The sequence below is a fragment of the Carcharodon carcharias genome, chromosome 26 (assembly GCF_017639515.1).
Source record: "Carcharodon carcharias isolate sCarCar2 chromosome 26, sCarCar2.pri, whole genome shotgun sequence".
In the NCBI taxonomy this organism is placed as follows: Eukaryota; Metazoa; Chordata; class Chondrichthyes; order Lamniformes; family Lamnidae; genus Carcharodon; species Carcharodon carcharias.
The window spans coordinates 8379924-8399168 of NC_054492.1; the positions used below are offsets into that span (position 1 = coordinate 8379924).

Here is a 19245-nt window from a genome sequence, read left to right on the forward strand (position 1 = left end):
TTTATTTTTGTTTGTCCAAAACCCGTGGAATCTGGTGACTTTATTCTCTTAGCAACTGTCTTGAATCTCAAACTTCATCTACTTTAAACAAATAGATACTGGTCCCTAACCAGATAGTATCAAACATTGGGGGGGCCTGGTCAGGGATCATAACAACCTGCCACATATTACCACCACTGTACCTGTGACAATATCCCTGATAATGCAATAAAGAGGCAGTTTTGTGCAATGAAAAAGTCTCACCAGAGATTGGGAGACAGGGAGAATGTCAGGGGCAGAAACAAGCAGCCTCAACTGAGGACCTTGGGGACTCAGATCTACTGAAGGTTGATGACTCTCTGTCTGCATAATAATCATTTTAGTACAGTTTGATTGTATTTCTGGATGATCTGGTAGAACTGCCTTCAGGGCTGGAAGAGAGGGGAAAACAGCAAGGGAGAGAGCAGTGGGAGCTGCCACAGAAGAGACGAGGAGGCCAATGCACTGAAGGCCATACCCACTGCAGATGGTTAGGGAACACCTCTCCTACATGAAGTTCAATGAGGAGCAATATATAAGATGCCTTTGTTTCACCAAGCTATGTCACCTGCTCTCATCTACTGCTTGAGCCTTGCACTGCAACATGGTCTTTCCACTGATGATAGAGCTGTCACTTGGCTGGGGTGCAGGGGTGTGGAAGGAAATCTCCTTCCTCCTGTCCACTGCTGCACTGGGATTTCCAAGGCAGCATCAGAGAACTTTAGTCCTTCCTCAGCACCTGCTGCACCCATTTGTCTGTTCAGCCAATGGACAGCTCCACCCCCATAGTTTCTGGAGTGCTCAGCAAATCATGAACTTTTTCCTGCAATGTGTTGCATTTGCTCTTACTTGCAAAAGAGACCCACGTCCTGAATCATTGTTATTTTAAAGATTGGGCTGTATAGATCTGAATCCGCAGGGTCCTCTGTTGAGGCTGTTTGTTTCTGCCCATGACATTCTCCCAGTCTCCCAATCTTTGGTGAGACTTTTTCTGACTGTCTAACTAATTCCTTGCAAGTGGATGTCCCATTGCTGGTGGTTATGCAAATAAGACACCAGGATTAAGAGATGGTAAGAACGTGGCAGTTGCTGTTAATCTGGAGGTGCCCAGAAGGTCATTGGAGTAGCTAACCCCTTGCTCAAAGGTACCACAATGGTATGAGAGACACAAGGGGATTTTCCGCTCGGTGTGGGGGTATCTCGCCCAACCACCCAAGTGTGAAATAGCGCGTGATGATGTCAGGCGAACGTCCCGACGTCATTGCGCAGTCGTGCACTATTTTGGTCGATGGGCATGCGCGAGAGTCGGCAGCGCACCTGCCGACAATTAAGAGGCCCGTTAAGGCCATTAATCAATTAATTTACCTGTATTTTTCACTGCCTGTCCAACGTTACAGTTGGCGGGCGGGTGAATTGACCATCTGAGGAAGGGATAAGGTTTCTGTAATTAAATAATAAAAAATGTTTAGGCAGAATTTTTCAAATGTACATGTTAAGATGAGTGAGTCCATTATGTGGACATTTTTTCCACAATTTTGAAACTTGATTCATTGGTTTAAAATTCTTCAGCTCCCTAAGGCAGCTCTGTGACTTCAGGAAGCTTTCATTGCGCTCTTACCCCGCACCTGCACTGACTTCAGTGCTCTCCCTCCTTCCGATCCCCCCCCACCCGAGCAGCGCTGAGCTTCTCAGCGTGCCTTTCTCGCTGGCTGGCCAATAAATGAGCAGCCGGGGTGAAATCGCAGTCGGGGGTCGATCGCGGGCGGCGAGCCATTTCCCGGGCACTCCTGGGCCCGCCAGTCACGCCCGCCTGACCACCCGAAAATCCTGCCCAAGAGCTAGCTTAGCTATAGTAGGAGTGTTAGTGAAGGCATTGCAATACTTCATTCTTCTGTGGCAGCTCCCACTGCTCTCTTCCTTGCTGTTTTCCCATCTCTTCCAGCCCTGAAGGCAGTTCTACCAGATTATCCAGAAATACAAGAAGCACTGAGCATTATCCAGCCTTCTCTTGCCAACTCACCTCCAACTACACCCTCTGCTACACTCTCACTTGTCCACCTTCCTATTATTTTTTTTTCATGGGATGTGGGTATTGCTGGCTAGGCCAGCATTCATTGACAATCCCTTATTGCCCAGGAGAAGGTGGTGGTGAGCCGCCTTCTTGAACCGCTGCAATCCATGTGGTGTAGGTACACCCACAGTGCTGTTAGGGAGGGAGTTCCATGATTTTGACTCAGCCACAGTGAAGGAACGGCGATATATTTCCAAGTCAGGATGGTAAGTGGCTTGGAGGGGAACTTGCAAGTGATGGTGATCTCATATGTCTGCTGTCCTTGTCCTTCTAGATGGTAATGGTCGTGGGTTTGGAAGGTGCTTGTCTAAGGAGGCTTTGTGAGTTCCTGAGGAGCATTTTGTAAATGGTACATACTGCTGCTAAGGTGCATTGGTGGTGGGGAGAGTGAACGTTTGTAATGGGCTGCCATCATGTGGGCTGCTTTGTCCTGGATAGTGTCGATCTTTTTGAGTATTGTTGGTGCTGCAGTTATCCAGATAAGTGGAGAGCATTCCAACACAATCCTGACTTGTGCCTTGTACATGGTGTTCGGGCTTTGGGGAGTCAGGAGATGAGTTACTCACTGCAGGATTCCTAACCTCTGACCTGTTTTTTTTATCACAGTATGTATATGGCTAGTCCAGTTCAGTTTCCTACTCTCTGTTTTCCGTCTGCTATCAATTCTCAACCCATGCCAATATATTACTCGAATCCTATGTGCTTTAATTTTGCACACTAACCTCTTCTGTGGGACTTTATCATAAGCTTTCTAAACATCCAAATACACCACGTCCACTGGTTCTCCCTTATCTATTCTGCTAGTTACATCCTCAAAAAAAACTCCAGTAGGTTTGTCAAACTTGATTTCCCTTTCATAAACCCTGTTGACTTTGTCTAATCCATTTGATAATTTCCAAGTGTCCTGTTATCACATCCTTTATAATAGACTCTAGCATTTTCCCTACCACTGATGTTAGGCTAAACAGTCTGTAATTCCTTGTTTCCCCCCCCCCCCTCCTCTTTTAAATAGTAGGGTTACATTTGCCACTCACCAATCTGCCAGGACTGTTCCAGAATTTACAGAATTTTGGAAGATGACAACCCCAACACTATTTCCATTGCCACCTCCTTTAGTACCCTGCTTTGTAGGTCATCAGACCCTGGGGATTTATCAGCTTTCAGTCCTATTAATTTCTCCAGCACTTTTTTTTTAGTAATACTAATTTCCTTCAATTCCTCCTTCTCACTAGACCCTCAATTCCCTAGCATTTCTTGGAAGTTATTTGTGTCTTCGTCTGTGAAGAAAGAACTGAAGTAGTTGTTTGATTGCTCTGCCGTTTCCTTGTTGTCTAATATAAATTCTCCCGTTTCGGATTCCTACATTTGTCCTCACCAATCTTTTTTTTCTTACATACTTAAAGAAACTTTTACAGTCCTCTTTTATGTGTTATGTCACAGCAGATGGTAAATGCTGAGCCACTCAAATCCCAGAGGGAAACTTGAAATAGTTACCACACTGTTTTTGCAATTTGTATTTTTATTTCAAGATGCATGCCTTGAATTCAGTAGTAATAAGACCACCGAGTCTTAGAGGTTTTTTATAAAACTAAATTAAATACTTATTAATAGAAGAAAAGATTTCAAGCACATAGATAGGTCTACAAATTACTACTATGATAACTCCTAGCTCCCCGAATTAATCTGACTCCCAGTCACACTCCTGTTAAAGCAACAGTTAAACAACATAGATTTCAACAGACCCAGGCAAAATACACAATACTCTGGACGGTGATATTTAAAATGATTTCTCTTATCTTCAGTTCCTGGAGACAGCAGCTTGGTACATAGAAACTGGAGGTTTTTCACACTTGTTGGATCTTAGAATGCCTTCTTTCCTTACACATAACCTCACCTCCTTTATACATGTTTCTTCCTTTTCAATGTAAATCTCATTGTTTCAATATTTCTTTGCAACTTTACTTTTTCCATAATATAAATCTTTCCTAGTGCTCATATTATCAGTAACTTTTGGGAAAAATAAACACATTGTTTGGCTTAGCCTCTGTTGGCTGGGTGTAACACCTTATCATCTCTTTGAGATTCAGGACTCTAGTTTATCTAAAAATGCAAATGTCCTTCACGCCTCACATTCCAAATCTTCAGCCATGTTTATGTATTTAGCATTTCATACTTAGTTTCCCTTCAGATACATCAGAGCATCCAGACCAGTTGCCTTCAATTCAGTTAAATCCCATAAACACACCTACACACAAACTAATCCAAGCCCCACTATTAACCTACATTTACAATAAATCACAATAATATGAATAATGTTATATTTTCATGACAACGTTCCTTGCAAGTTTACACTCATACTCAATTTTTCCCATCTTAATCAATCTCTTGATCCTCCTTTGCTGAATTCTAAACTGCTCTCATTTCTCAGGCTTGCTAATTTTTCTAGCAACTTTGTATGACTCCTTTGGATCTAATGCTATTGTTGACATCAAGGCAGTATTTGACTGAGTGTGGCATCAAGGAGCTCTAGCAAAACTGGAGTCAATGAGAATCAGGGGGAAATGTCTCCACTGGTTGGAGTCATACTTAGCACAAAGGAAGATGGTTGTGGTTATTGGAGGTCAATCATCTCGTTCCAGAGCAACACTGCCCTCAGCCCAACCATCTTCAGCTGCTTCCTCAATGACCTTCCTTCCATAATAAAGTCAGAAGTGATGATTTTCACTGATGATTGCACAATGTTCAGCACCATTCGTGACTCCTCAGATACTAAGCTGTCCATGTCCAAATGCAGCAAGACCTGGACAAAATTGAGGCTTGGGCTGACAAGTGGCAAGTAACATTCACACCAAACAAGTGCCAGGCAATGACCATCTCCAACAGGAGAGAATCTAACCATTGCCTCTTGACATTCAGTGACATCACCATAGCTGAATCCCTCACTATCAACATCCTGGGGATTACCATTGACCAGAAACTGAACAGGACCAGCCATATAAATATTGTGGCTACAAGAGCAGGTCAGCGTCTAGGAATCCTGCAGCAAGTAACTCACCCCTTGACTCCCCAAAGTCTGTCCGCCATCTACAAGGCACAAGTCAGGAGTGGCATACTCTCCACTTGCCTGGATGAGTGTAGCTCCAACAGCATTCAAGAAGCTTGACACCATCCAGGACAAAGAAGCCTACTTGATAGACACCCCTTCCACAAACATTCACTCTCTCCACCACTGACAGTGGCAGCAGTGTGTACCATCTACAAGATGCACTGCAGAAACTCCTCAAGGCTCCTTAGGCAGCACCTTTCAAACCCATGACCGCTACCATTTAGAAGGACAAGGGCAGCAGATGCATTGGAACACCAATACCTGCAAGTTCCCCTCAAAGCCACTCATCATCCTGACTTGGAAATACATTGCAGTTGCTTTACTGTCACTGGGTCAAAATCCTGGAACTCTCTCCCTAACAGCACTGTGAATGTATCTACACCACATGGACTGCAACAGTTCAAGAAGGCAGTTTGGCACCACCTTCTCAAGGGCAATTAGGGATGGTCAATAAATGCTGGCCTAGCCAGTGATGCCTGCATCCTGCAAATGAATAAAAAAAATACTTGCCACTTGACAGCTCAAGCCTGGATATTGTTCACATCTTGCTGCATTTGGACATGGACTGTTTCAGTATCTGAGGAGTGCGAATGGCGCTGAACATTGTAAAATCATCACCGAACATCCCCACTTCTGACCTTATGATGGAAGGAAGGTCATTGATGAAGCAGCTGAAGATGGTTGGGCCTTTGACACTACACTAAGGGATTCTGCAGTGATGTCCTGGAACTGAGATGATTGATCTTCAACAACCACAACCATCTTCCTTTGTGCTCGGTATGACTCCAACCAGTGGAGAGTTTTCCCTGATTCACATTGAATCCAATTTTGCTAGGGCTCCTTGATGCCACACTTGGTCAAATGCATTTCTGATGTCAAGGGCAGTCACTTTCACTTCACCTCTGGAGTTCAGCTGTTTTGTCCATGTTTGAACCTAGGCTGAGCGGCCCTGGCAGAACCCAAATTCAGAATCAGTGAGCAGGTTATTGCTAAGCAGGTGCTGCGTGAAAGCACTGTTGATGACCCCTTCCATCACTTTACTGATGATGGAGAGTAGACTGATGGGATGGTAATTGACTGGGTTGGATTTGTTCTGCTTTGTATGTACAGGACATACCTGAGCAATTTTGCACATTGCTGGGTAGATACCAGTGTTGTAGCTGTACTGGGACAGCTTGGCTTGGGGCGCAGCAAGTTCCGGAGCACAAGTCTTCAGTACTATTGCCGGAATGTTGTCAGGGCCCATGGCCTTTGCAGTATCTGAGTGCCTTCAGCAGTTTCTTGATATCATGTGGGGTGATTCGAATAGGCTGAAGACTGGCATCTGTCATGCTGGGGACCGCTGGAGGAAGTCGAGATGGATTATCCACTTGGCACTTCTGTCTGAAGCAAATGCTTCAGCCTTATCTTTTGCATCAATATATTGGGCTCCCTCATTATTAAGGATGAGGATATTTCTGGAGCCTCCTCTTCCAGTGAGTTGTTCAATTGTCCACCACCATTGACGACTGGATGTGGCAGGTTAGCAGAGCATGTTGGCTTTGGGGAGTCATGAGGTGAGTTACTAGCCGCAGGATTCCTAGCCTCTGACCTTTGCAGAGTTGACAGTGCTGAGTTTGCCGTTGTCATTCCGGTGTGTGCTTGGTCTGTCTGGTTCCATTCCTTATAGGCTTTGTAGCAGTTTGATATAACTGTGTGACTTGCTAGGCCATTTCAGGGGGCATTTTAGAGTCAACCGCATTGCTCTGAGTCTGAAGTGACATGCAGGCCAGACCAAGCAAGGATAGCAGATGTCCTTCTCTGAAGGGCATTACTGAACCAGATGGGGTTTTCCGACAATCGACAATAGTTTCATGGTCATCATTAGACTTTTAATTCTAGATTTTTATTGAATTCAAATGCCACCATCTGCTATGGTGGGATTTGAACCCAGGTCCCTAGAGCATTATTCTGGGTCTCTGACAATAATACCACTATGCCACCGCCTCCCTGCAATTAAAAAAGTCTGCTATTTCTGTGGACTTGGGATTGAATTTGGACATGTTGGGCAGATAAACAAGTGGTGTCAGGTCGGTCACTCATTAGCTGGCCTATGTACTGTTCCATTGGATTCAATAGAACAGAATTTCAGGCCTATTGTATAGGAGGCAACAAAAGCGATTCCAGTTGATTTGATGACTGCTAATGTCAGATTTCAGTCACAGTGGTTTCAGTGATGGTGGTCCTCCAGCAGTTGCCCTTCTCACCTGGTAATGTGCAGTCTTTTGCTTTGGAGGGACAGGAGATAATTTTAAAACCTGTGTGTCATGGAGATTTGGCCCATGTGATGTCACACTTGCTATAATAATGAGATCAAGCTGCCTTTTTAAAATAAATTGTGTCCTTGAGTACTTGAGTAAAAGAAGTCCTTATGACAGTGAAAATGATTTGAAAGAGTGGTTTTGAATAAAGAAGATGTTTTGAGTGTTGGAGAAATTGCCTTTAAGCAAATGTGAGTTCCATGACACCCATTCGCTGACAGTGAAATGTGGAAGGCGGTGAGTGAAGCTGTTGGGATGCTAGAAGACCTGTATTGACACTCGAGCCTCTACTTATCTTGGTCACCCTTGTGAGGTCAGTAAATCTTTTCCTACGCTGTTCTTGGAATGATTAAGGTTTCACTAACTGTCTCTGCTACCTTCCTCCAAACAGCCTGCACCATTTTGCTATGGAGGATGCTGGTTTCTTCACAAATATATTGGAAAACCCGGAGACCCTTCCACTTTCTCACATTCCTGAGCTGCTTCTCCTTCATCTATGGCTCAGTCCATGGCACTCTCACCTCTGAGTCAGAAAGTTTATTCTTTCATGGGATATATTGAAAGTTTCAAGTCACACCCGACTTGTGCCCAAAAATCAAAGCTGACACCTCAGTGCAATACTGAGAGAGTGCTGCATGGCCAGAGGTACTACCTTTCAGATGAGTCTGTCATCTCGGGTGGTTCATAAAGAACCAATAGCACTATTTCAGAGAAGAGAAGGTGTGCTCTCCCTGCTCTCCTGGCCAATATTTATCCCTCAGTCAACATCATTAAAGTACTCCATTAGCTGTAAAGTGCTTTGGAATGCCCCATGGCCTTGAAAGGGGCTATATAAATGAAAGCATTTTTCTTCCGCCATCTTTGTTGAGAAGTGATGTTTCTCTTTAACAGGCTAAAGGTGGTACCATAATTGTATCACACCCCAGTTCCTCTCTCCTTATTCCTCCCGCAGCAGCAGAAAACCAACATGGTGAGTTTCTGGTCAACTAGCCTGAATGGCTAATGAAGGTCTGGGAGGGATTATTGGCAGTTTCAAATGATTAGGTATTAGGACCTGGCATAAACCTGTCAGTAGGAGAGACATCCAAACATGGTGTGCAAAATTCTGCTCTGAAATCTAAGTGGTGTGATGTTTACGCATGGGCCCAAAAATACAAAAATAACTTTTTTTTGTATCTGACAGGATGTTATTAAAGACTTCATTGCGAAGAAAGAACGTGGGGAGCTTCTGATACAGAAGATGGGATCTTACAAAGAAATTCTACTGGATAAGGTAAGTTATCTAGTTTGAACGTTAAGATTTTTTTTCCAAAAAACAATCATTTTTCATCAGTTATTGACCACAGTAGGATTGTCTCATGGTACCTGTGTCAAATGCAGCAAAGTAATTTATATTATACTTTGTAACTCCATAGTTTGATATGATTCAGTGTTATTCACTAAAGCAAGATGCTATTTCATCCATTTAGTTTTGAAGGAATTAAAATGGGCGATTATATGTCAGCTGGACATCTGTTGGCATTGCAATTTAGCAGGTCCAGGATCAATGCTTGTATTTTTAAAATGTTTGAAGTCAGGCTTTATATCTCCTTTTTTTCCCTTTATTCTTTCATGGGATGTGAGTGTCGCTGGTAAGGCCAGATTTGTTGCCTATCTCTAAATGCTCTTGAATTGATTGGCTTGCTAGGTCATTTCAGAGGGCAGTTAAGAGTCAACTACATTACTGTGGGTCTGGAGTCACATGTAGGCCAGAACGGGTAAGAATGGCAGATTTTCTTTCCTGAAGGACACTAGTGAACCAAATGGGTTTTTATAACAATCGATGATAGTTTCGTGGTCACTGGCCAGAATTTTCCAGCACCTTCCATTGGCGAGATCTTCTGGTCTTGCCTCGGGCAGTGGACTTTTGAATGGCTCGCCGCATTTTCTGGCCCTGCCCCTGCCACAACAGGGTTGGAAAATTCCATGCACTATTACTGAGACTAGCTTTATAGTCCAGATTTATTAACTGAATTCAAATCCATCAGCTGCTGTGGAGGATTTGAACCAACATTAACATTAGCCGGCATTAGCCTGGGCGTCTGGATTATTAGTCCAGCACTATTACCACTATGCCACCGTCTCCCCATTTGGTATAGGACGTATGCACTGAAACCTGTGCCATGAAAAAATACCATCCCAGGACTAATATTTACTCTTAAATTGCAGAAGAATGTACCAAAGGCCATGTGGGATACCCATCCTCCTTTGCTGCCTACTCCTAAAGGTGTAAATAATACACTGACATTGACTTTCAGTACCCTCGGCAGGAATTCACGTTAACAAGAAAAGTGGTGCTGGCAAGCTACTCATTGGTCAACTGATGCCACAGGCTTGGACAATAATAAGAGAAAAGTGAAATGATTCGCAGCCCCAACGCTTTTGTGGTTTTCCAGGCCACTCCCCGGGACCCGGCAGTGGGTCCCACCCCTGTAACTGAGCTGCCCTCCATGCTGGGTTACATATGAACATACGAATTAGGAGCAGATGTAGGCCAGTCGGCTCACTGAGCTTGCTCCTCCATTTAATAAGATCATGGCTGACCTGATTATAATCTCAACTCCACTTTCCCACCTACCCCCAATAACCTTTCACCCTCTTCCTTATTAAGAATCTATCTAGCTCTGTCTTAAAAATATTCAAAGACTGTCCTTCCATTGCCGTTTGAGGAAGAGAGTTCCAAAGACTCACGACCCTCTGAGAGAAAGAAGTTCTCCTCATCTCTGTCTTAAATGGGCGACCCCTTATTTTCAAACAGTGACCCCTAGTTCTACACTCTCCCACAAGAGGAAACATTCTCTCCACATCCATCCTGTCAAGACCCCTAAGGATTTTATATGTTTCAATCAAGTCACCCCTTACTCTTCTAAACTTCAGCGGATACAAGCCAATCCTGTCCAACCTTTCCTCATAAGACAACCCTCCCATTCCAGGTGTTAACCTAATAAACCTTCACTGAATTGCTTCTAATGCATTTACATTCTTCCTTAAATAAGGAGACCAATACTGTACACAGTACTCCAGTATGGTCTCACCAATACCCCATATAACTCAAGCATAACCTTTGTACTTTTGTATTCAATTCCCTCACAATAAACAATAACATTCTATTAGCTTTTCTCATTACTTACTGTATCTGTATGCTAACCTTTTGCAAGCCATGCATTAGGACCCCTAGACCCTTCTGCATCTCAGAGCTCTGCAATCTCTCACCATTTAGATAATATGCTTCTTTTTTAATCTTCCTGCCAAAATGGTCAATTTCACATTTTTCCACATTATGCTCCATTTGCCAGATCTTTGCCTGCTCACCTACTATGTCCCTTTGTAGCTTCCTTGTGTCCTCTTTACAATTTACTTTCCTACCTATCTTTGTGTCACAAGCAAATTTAGCAACCATACCTTTGATCGTCTCATCCAAGCCATTTATATAAATTGTAAAAGGTTGAGGCCCAAGCACTGAACCATGTGGCACACCATCTTATACCAACCAGAAAATGACCCATTTATGCCTGCCCTCTGTTTCCTGTTAGTTAGCCCATCTTCTGTCTATGTCAATACACCATGAGCTTTTATTTTCATCTGTGTTCAGATCACTTGGCAGCTGGGAGGCTAAGGTGAAATCAGCTTGTAGTGGGAAATCTTTCAACCTTCCTCCTGCCTTCTCCAACATTATGAACCGTGTTTGGATCTGATGAAAGTTGTATTCACCACAGGGAATTACCGGCACAGCGTATTTCTGGTGGAAACCTGTCATTTTCAACTTCGTCTCCATTGGCCTCCCTCTGCCCAACTCCCACCAGGAATTTCCTGTTAGGGCCAAAGATTTTGGTTCCAGCAAATTACAGATGGTATATATATTTTGAAAACAACAAAGACTGAGTCAATTCTCATGAGGTTAAAACATATATACAGAAATATTCCGGACGTGATACAGGAGGAAAATTAGATGCCATGTATCAATTTGGGGCAGTGGGGTTGGTGGTGGGGGGTGCAGTGGGGAGTCAAACATTGGATGATTTATCTTTTAAAATGATTTCAGATGTTTTTGGAATGTTTAGAACAATTTGGTTCCTAGCATTCCCCCTTCCTATTGTTTAATAACAGATGTAACAAGGAAATTTATCATTTCATTTACTTTATACTGAACTCAACAATTTGTGTCTTAAATGTGTCTTTTAGAATTTGCTTATATCATTTAAAGATCTCCAATTTTAAACAGATGACATCATACATCTGGATCTAACATGATTTTTTGAAGTTATAATATATTTTATGAGGAAGTAGAGAAGAAAGGTGTAATTGAAGCACATGATACACCATAAAAGGGTGGGATATTTACTATAATCTTTCATAGATAGGATAGTATTCATTTGAGTGACCATTAAAGTGTTTGTACTTATGCCAAAAAGTTCAACCCAAACTCCTCGATTGCTCAACTGTTTATAGTGTGAGCAACTATGCAACACAACCACAACAGGCCTCCAGCTCAATCTGAGTGCTCTCAGAGAAAGTATCGTCGATTGTTGCAAAAACTCATTTGATTCACTAATGTCATTTAGGAAAGGAAATCTTACCTTGTCTAGCCTACATGTGACTCCAGATTCACAGCAATGTGGTTGACTCTTAACTGCCCTCTGAAATGGCCTTGCAAGCCACTTAATTCAAGGGCAATTAGGGATGGACAACAAATGCTGGCCTTGCCAGCGACGCCCACATCCTGTGAAATAATTTTTTATAAGTGTTGAAATTGGACTTTTCATCCTTGGGGATACATCATCTGTGCCTCCCTCTTCTGGTAGGGCAGCAGGGGTATGGGAGAATTTTAATCCTTCACACAACAGAAACCAGATGGGGCTGAAGTCAGCAAAGATCAGGGGAAATCTCTTTATTAGCTGGAGGCATAAAGGAAGAAGGTTGAGGTTATTGGAAGCCAATCATCTCAACTCCAGAACATGGCTGCATAAATTTCTCAAGGTTAGGTCTTAGCCTTAGGTCTGACTATCTTCACCAACAATCTTTGGTCTGTTAGAAGGTCCAAAATGAGGACTGATGGATTGCACAGTGCTGAGCTCCATTTCCAATTCCTCAGATAATGAAACAGTCCATGCCCATATGCAGCAAAGACCAGGACAACATTCAGGCTTGGACTAATAAATGACAAGTAGCATTTAAGGTACACAAGTGTGACGAAATGACCATCTCCAACAAGAGAGAGCTTAATCATCTCCCTTTGACCTTCTTTGGTTTTATCATCATTGCCTCCACGCCTCAAACTATCAATAGCTTGTGGGTCACCATTGACCGAAAAATGAACTGGATCAGCCACATAAATGCCATTGCTATTCAAACAGATCAGAAGCTGGGTATTCTACAATTGACTTCAGGGCCTACTTGGCCCATAGTGACAACCTAAGTATTATCTTAGAGGATTAATTATTACGGACAGAATCTTTGGATTGGCAAGTGGGGGCGGGTCCCACTTGCCGACGCATAAAATGACGTGCGGTGACGTCGGGCTTCACCGTGAGTCATTCAGATTTTGAGTTCGGCAGGTGCGCACCAGAGTCGGCTGCTCGCCCGCTGAACTGTCAAAGGCCTGTTTAGACTAATTAACTGAGCTGCTCATCCAACCTTAAGGTTGGCGGGCAGGCGAAGAGCCCAGGCGGCCTTCGCATTTATCATGAAACCTCATCCACGGGAGGGATGAAGTTTCATGAAGGTTTTTGAAGCTTAATAAAATTTTTTAATAAAATTCATTGACATGTCCCAGCTCACATGTCACATGAGGGGACATGTCTTAAAAATGTTTTTTTCTCTATTAAAATTTTCAAAAATCAGACTAATCTCCCTGAGGCAGCTTTGTGCTTCTGGGTAGGCATCGCGCTGGGAGGGCCTTAATTGAGCCACCCACCTAAAATTGCAGCGTGCAGTCGATCATGGGCAGCAATCAGCTACGCGCCTGCTCCCGCCCAAAACACCCCCCACCCCCCCACCACCCACCCCGACGGGGAGAAAATTCTCCCCAAGGCATTGCAACCATGTTACATACCCAAGACTATCTGTGAGAGATGTTGTGGAAAACCGATTACTTATTTATTATATCTGTGTTAGATAGTTTTCTGCTTTATGTGTACCTTTTAAATGTAATGGAAATTATTTGTGAAGTAGTAACCATGGCAGGCCCCGCCATGACGGGGCTGGAAAATCCCACCCATTATCTCGTAATTGACTGCTAATGATATGATTGAATAAACTTGCTATGATCACAATAATTAATCCTTCACGATAGACATTATCATGCACCAACAGTACAAGGGTGTTTAATGAGCCATCACTTTCTAAACTCTGACTGCAATTAGGGAATCAAAGGATTCAAAAGCAAATGAAATGAACCATGAAATTTATATTTGATAAAACTAAATAATAATCCAGGCTGCACTTCTACGATTCCTAACATCATGTGACAGTAAATCCTTGTAATAAATTCCAGACAGCCAATATTTTAGATTTATTTATCAGTGCTTAAATTAACAAATAGTTTTCATCTAACTTCTTTAGACTGAGCTTGCCAAAAGCTGCGATGGATATGTTCATTTTGGTGATGCAGTTATACTTATTAATCCTGGTACTGTAGACAAAAATGCAGCCAACATCCATCCATTTCGTCATCCCATGTCATTGACTATGAACGTTGATCAAAGCAGATTCCTGACAAGTACAAAAATTGATTCACCGTGTGAAGTGAGTGGCAGCCTGGAGTTAGGCCCCACTATTAGAAATACTTTTGTTATTTCAAGGTAAGGAGACTGGTTTTTAATTTGGTTTAAGAGTGTTTATTCTTAATTAATGTCAGATATGATTGTTCAGCTGCATTTTATTAACAGTCAATCTTTTCAACTTTTTGTTTTGAAATTTTAGAAATATATCTTATAGTCTGTGAGCCAGACAATCCAGCTCAAATCCAATGTATTAGAAGTAATTCACACTTTGTTTGTTTCATCCAAACATATATTTTTTAAACTTTAAGGCAGCCAGAGTCTCAGTCTGAGCAAACTGAAGGAGCTGCGGGCTGACAAGTCTCTGGGTCTAGGACTTCATCCTAGGGTCTTAAAAGAGGTTGCTAATGAGTAGTAGATGCATTGGTGTTAATTTTCCAAAATTTACAATATTCTGGAAAGGTTCTATCAAACTAGAAAGTAGCAAATATAACCCCTCTGTTCAAGAAGGGAGGGAGGCAGAACAGGAACCAAAGGCCAGTTAGCTTGACACCTGTCATGGGGGATGGTGTTAGAATCCATCATTACAGAGATTATAGCTGGGCACTTAGAGAAACTCAAAGTAATTGGGAAGAGTCATCATGGCTCTGTGAAAGGGAAATCATGTTTAACCACCTAATTGAAGTTCTTTGAAGCAGTAACATGCGCTGTGGATAAAGGGGAGCTTCTAGATGTGCTGTACTTGGATTTCCATAAGGCATTTGATAAGGTGCCACATCAAAGATTATTACGGAAAATAAAAGCTCATGGCATAGGGGGTAACATATTAGCATGGATATTGACTGGCTGGCAGAAAACAGAGGCCAGAATTTTCAGCTTGGCAAGCGGGGCGTAAAATGACACGGGGTGACGTCAAGTGACTCGGCTGCGCACCTGCTGAACTGTCAAAGGCCTATTAAGGCCATTTAAAAACTAATTAGACCAATAAACTGAGCTGCCTATCCAATCTTAAGGTCGGTGGGCAAGCAAAGAGCCCAGGCTGCCTTTGTACTTTTCATGAAACCTCACCCACGGACGGGATGAGGTTTCATGAAGTGTTTATAAATTGAATAAAATTTTTTTAAAAAATTCATTGACATGCCCCAGCTCATGTGACACTGTCACATGAAGGGACATGTCTTAAAATTTTTCTTTTCTTTATTCAGCTTTTTAAAACTTAAACTAATTTCCCTGAGGCACCTCTGTGCATGCGCGGAAAAGAGCGCAGGCCCTGATTCAGGGAATACCCACCCTCCCCCCACCCCGGACAGGGAGTTCTCAGCGCTTCCAGGCGTGCGGCACGCTGGGAACGGCTTAATTGGCCCGCCCACATAAGATGGCGGTGTGGACCCAATTGAGCTCATGCCCGGCCCGCACAACCCCTCCAATGGGGGGGAAATTCTCCCCAGAGAGTATGCATAAATGTATCTTTTTCTGATTGGCAGGATGTGACAAGTGGAGTCCCTCAGGGGTCTGTGCTGGGGCCTGAACTTTTTATACTTTATATCAATTATTTAGATAAAGGTAGTGAAGGCATGGTAGCTAAATTTTCAGATGACACAAAGATAAGTAGGAAAGTATATTGTGAAGCAGACATAAGGAGGTTACAGATAAATATTGATAGGTTGAGTGAATGGGAAAAAATCTGGCAGATATAAGGCTGAATTTTCCCCCTGTCAGGGGCGAAGTTGAATGACGGGCGTGCACAGGCACGCTTCCGATCGGCGCCCCTGATCGGGGGCATGGTGCCATTTTACATAGGTGGGCTAAATAAGGCTGGCTCAGTGTGACGTTTGCACAGAAGCGCTATGCGCTCAATGTGTGGATGGGGGGAATCCAAAAATCAAGAGTGCGCTCTTTCGCGCATGCGCACAAAAGTGCACACTCATCTCCCTGAGGCTAAATGCAACCTCAGGGAGATAGGCTGTAAATGTCAAAAACCTAAAATTGAAAAATAAAATTTCCCTAAAATGTCCCCTCATGTGACAATGTCACATGAGTTGGGACATGCCCATAATTTTCACAAAAACTTTATTAAGATTTTTTAAAACCTACATGAAACCTCATCCCACCCATGGATGAGGTTTGATGCTTTTTCTAATTCACGCTGGGGCTCCCGGCCTGCCCGCTAACCTTAAGGTTGGACGGGCAGGTCCTTTAATTACTTAATTGCCTCTGACAATGGCCTCAATTGGCCATTGACAGGTCGGCGTCTGCACAGCTGATTTCGCTGCGCCCCTGCCTTCCTGAAAATTTAAATGGGGCGCGGTGACATTGGGAGTTCCTCCCAACGTCACCATGCGTCATTTTATGCATCAGCGAGCGGGCCCCACCGCCGCTCACTGGCGCATAAAATCCTGCCCATAATGTGGGAAAATGTGAAGTTGTTCACTTTGGCAGGACTTAAACGGAGAATGGCTGCAGAATTCCAAGGTGCAGAGGGATCCAGGTATTCTAGTGCATGAGCTACAAAAAGTTAGTATGCAGGTACAGCAAGGAATTAAGAAGGCTAATGGAATCTTATCCTTTATTAAGAGAGGAATTGAAAATAAAAGTAAAGATGTTATGCTTCAGTCATACAGGGCATTGGTGAGACCACATCTCGTATGCCACGTGCAGCTTTGGTCCACTTATTTAAGGAAGGATATAAATGCATTGGAGGTGGATCAGAGGAGGTTTACTAGATTGATACCCTGGAATGAGCAGGTTGTTTTATTAGGAAAGGGTAAACAGACTGGATTTGTCTCCAATGGAGTTTAGAAGAGTGAGGGGTGACTTGATTGAAGTATATAAGATACTGAATGGTCTTGACAAGGTGGACGTGGAAAGGATGTTAAAAGCAAAATACTGTGGATGCTGGAAATCTGAAACAAAAAAAAAGCTAAAAAAACTCAGCAGGTCTGACAGCTTCTGCGGAGAGGAACACAGTTAACATTTCAAGTCCGAATGAATCTTCATCAGTACTAAGGAAAAATAGAAAAGCGGTGAAATATAAGCTGGTTGTGGGGGGTGGGACAGGTAGAGCTGGATAGAGGGCCAGTGATAGGTGGAGGCAAAGAAGAGATTGCCAAAGATATCGTAGACAAAAGGACAAAGAGGTGTTGACGGTGGTGATATTATCTAAAGGATGTGCTAATGGGGACATTAAGGGTAGAAAGCAGGACGAGCAAGTGACAGATAGCCCTAGTGGGGGTGGGGTGGGGGGAAGGGATCAAAATAGGCTAAAAGGTAGAGATAAAACAATGGATAGAAACAAATTTAAAAATAATAGAAATAGGTGGGAAAAAAAATTATAAATTATTGGAAAAAGGGGGATCGGAAAGGGGGTGGGGATGGAGGAGAGAGTTCTTGATCTGAAGTTGTTACACTCAATGTTAAATCCGGAAGGCTGCAAAGTGCCTGATTGGAAGAAGAGGTGCTGTTCCTCCAGTTTGCGTTGAGCTTCGCTGGAACATTGCAGCAAGCCAAGGACTGATATCTGGGCATGAGAGCAGGGTGGTGTGTTGAAATGGCAAGTGACAGGAAGGTCTGAGTCATGCTTGCGGACAGACCGAAGGTGTTCTGTAAAGCAGTCACCCAGTCTGCATTTGGTCTCTCCAATGTAGAGGAGACCGCATTGGGAGCAGCGAATATAGTAGACTAAATTGAGGGAAGTGCAAGTGAAGTACAGTTTCACTTGAAAGAGTGTTTGGGCCCTTGGACGGTGAGGAGGGGGGAAGTAAAGGGGCAGGTGTTGCACCTTCTGTGGTTGCATGGGAAGGTGCCGTGGGAGGGGGTTGAGGTGTAGGTGGTGATGGAGGAGTGGACCAGGGAGTCCCGGAGGTAATGGTCCCTACGGAATGCCAACAAGGGGGGTGAAGGGAAGATGTGTTTTGTGGTGGCATCATGCTAGAGTTGGCGGAAATGGCAGAGAATGACCCTTTGAATGCAGAGGCTGGTGGGGTGATGAGTGAGGACAAAGGGGACCCTATCATGGTTCTGGGAGGGAGAGGAAGGTGTGAGAGCGGATGCTCAGGAGATGAGTTGGACACGGTTGAGGGCACTGTCAACCACCGTGGGTGGAAAACCTCGGTTAAGGAAGAAGGAAGACAGGTCAGAGGAACTGTTTGGAAAGTGGCATCATCAGAACAGATGTGACGGAGGCGAAGGAACTAAGAGAATGGGATGGAATCCTTACATGAAGCAGGGTGTGAGGAGCTGTAGTCAAGGTAGCTGTGGGAGTCAGTTGGCTTGTAATGAATATTGGTGGACAGTCTATCACCAGAAATTGAGACAGAGAGGTCAAGGAAGGGAAGGGAAGTGTCAGCGATGGATCGTGTGAAAATGATGGAGGGGTGGAGGTGGGAAGCAAAATTAATAAATTTTTCCAGGTCCAGATGAGAGCATGAAGTGGCACTGAAGCAGTCATTGATATACCAGAGAAAGAGTTGTGGGAGGGGGCCTGAGTAGGACTGGAATAAGGAATGTTCCACATACCCCATAAAGAGACAGGCATAACTGGGGCCCATGTGGGTACCCATAGCCACACCTTTTATTTGGGGGAAGTGAGAGGAGTTTAAGGAGAAATTGTTCAGTGAGAGAACAAGTTCACCCAGACAGAGGAGAGTAGTGGTGGATGGGGGTTGTTCAGGCCTCTGTTCGAGGAAGAAGAGGAGAACCCTCAGAACATCCTGGTGGAGGATGGAGGTGTAGAGGGATTGGACATCCATGGTGAAGAGGAGCCGGTTGGGGCCAGGGAACTAGAAATTGTTGATATGATGTAGGGCGTCAGAGGAATCGCGGATGTAGGTGGGAAGAGACTGGACGAGGGGAGAGAGAATGGAGTCAAGATAGCAAAATGAGTTCTGTGGGGCAGGAAGAGGCTGACTTGATCGGTCTCCCAGGATAGTCCTGTTTGTGGATTTTGGGTAGGAGGTAGAAGTGGGCAGTCCAAGGTTGGGAGACCATGAGGTT

General features: G+C 43.7%; 1 protein-coding gene across 1 annotated transcript in view; it reads left to right on the forward strand.

Annotated features, from left to right (window-relative positions):
- The window catches only part of cfap161 (cilia and flagella associated protein 161), a 64074-nt gene that overhangs the window by 35391 nt on the left and 9438 nt on the right, over positions 1-19245 (forward strand). The window contains exons 2-3 of the mRNA XM_041175236.1: positions 8679-8768; positions 14096-14334. Of these exons, the coding sequence (XP_041031170.1) occupies positions 8679-8768; positions 14096-14334 (329 nt within the window). The remainder of the gene's footprint in view (positions 1-8678; positions 8769-14095; positions 14335-19245) is intronic.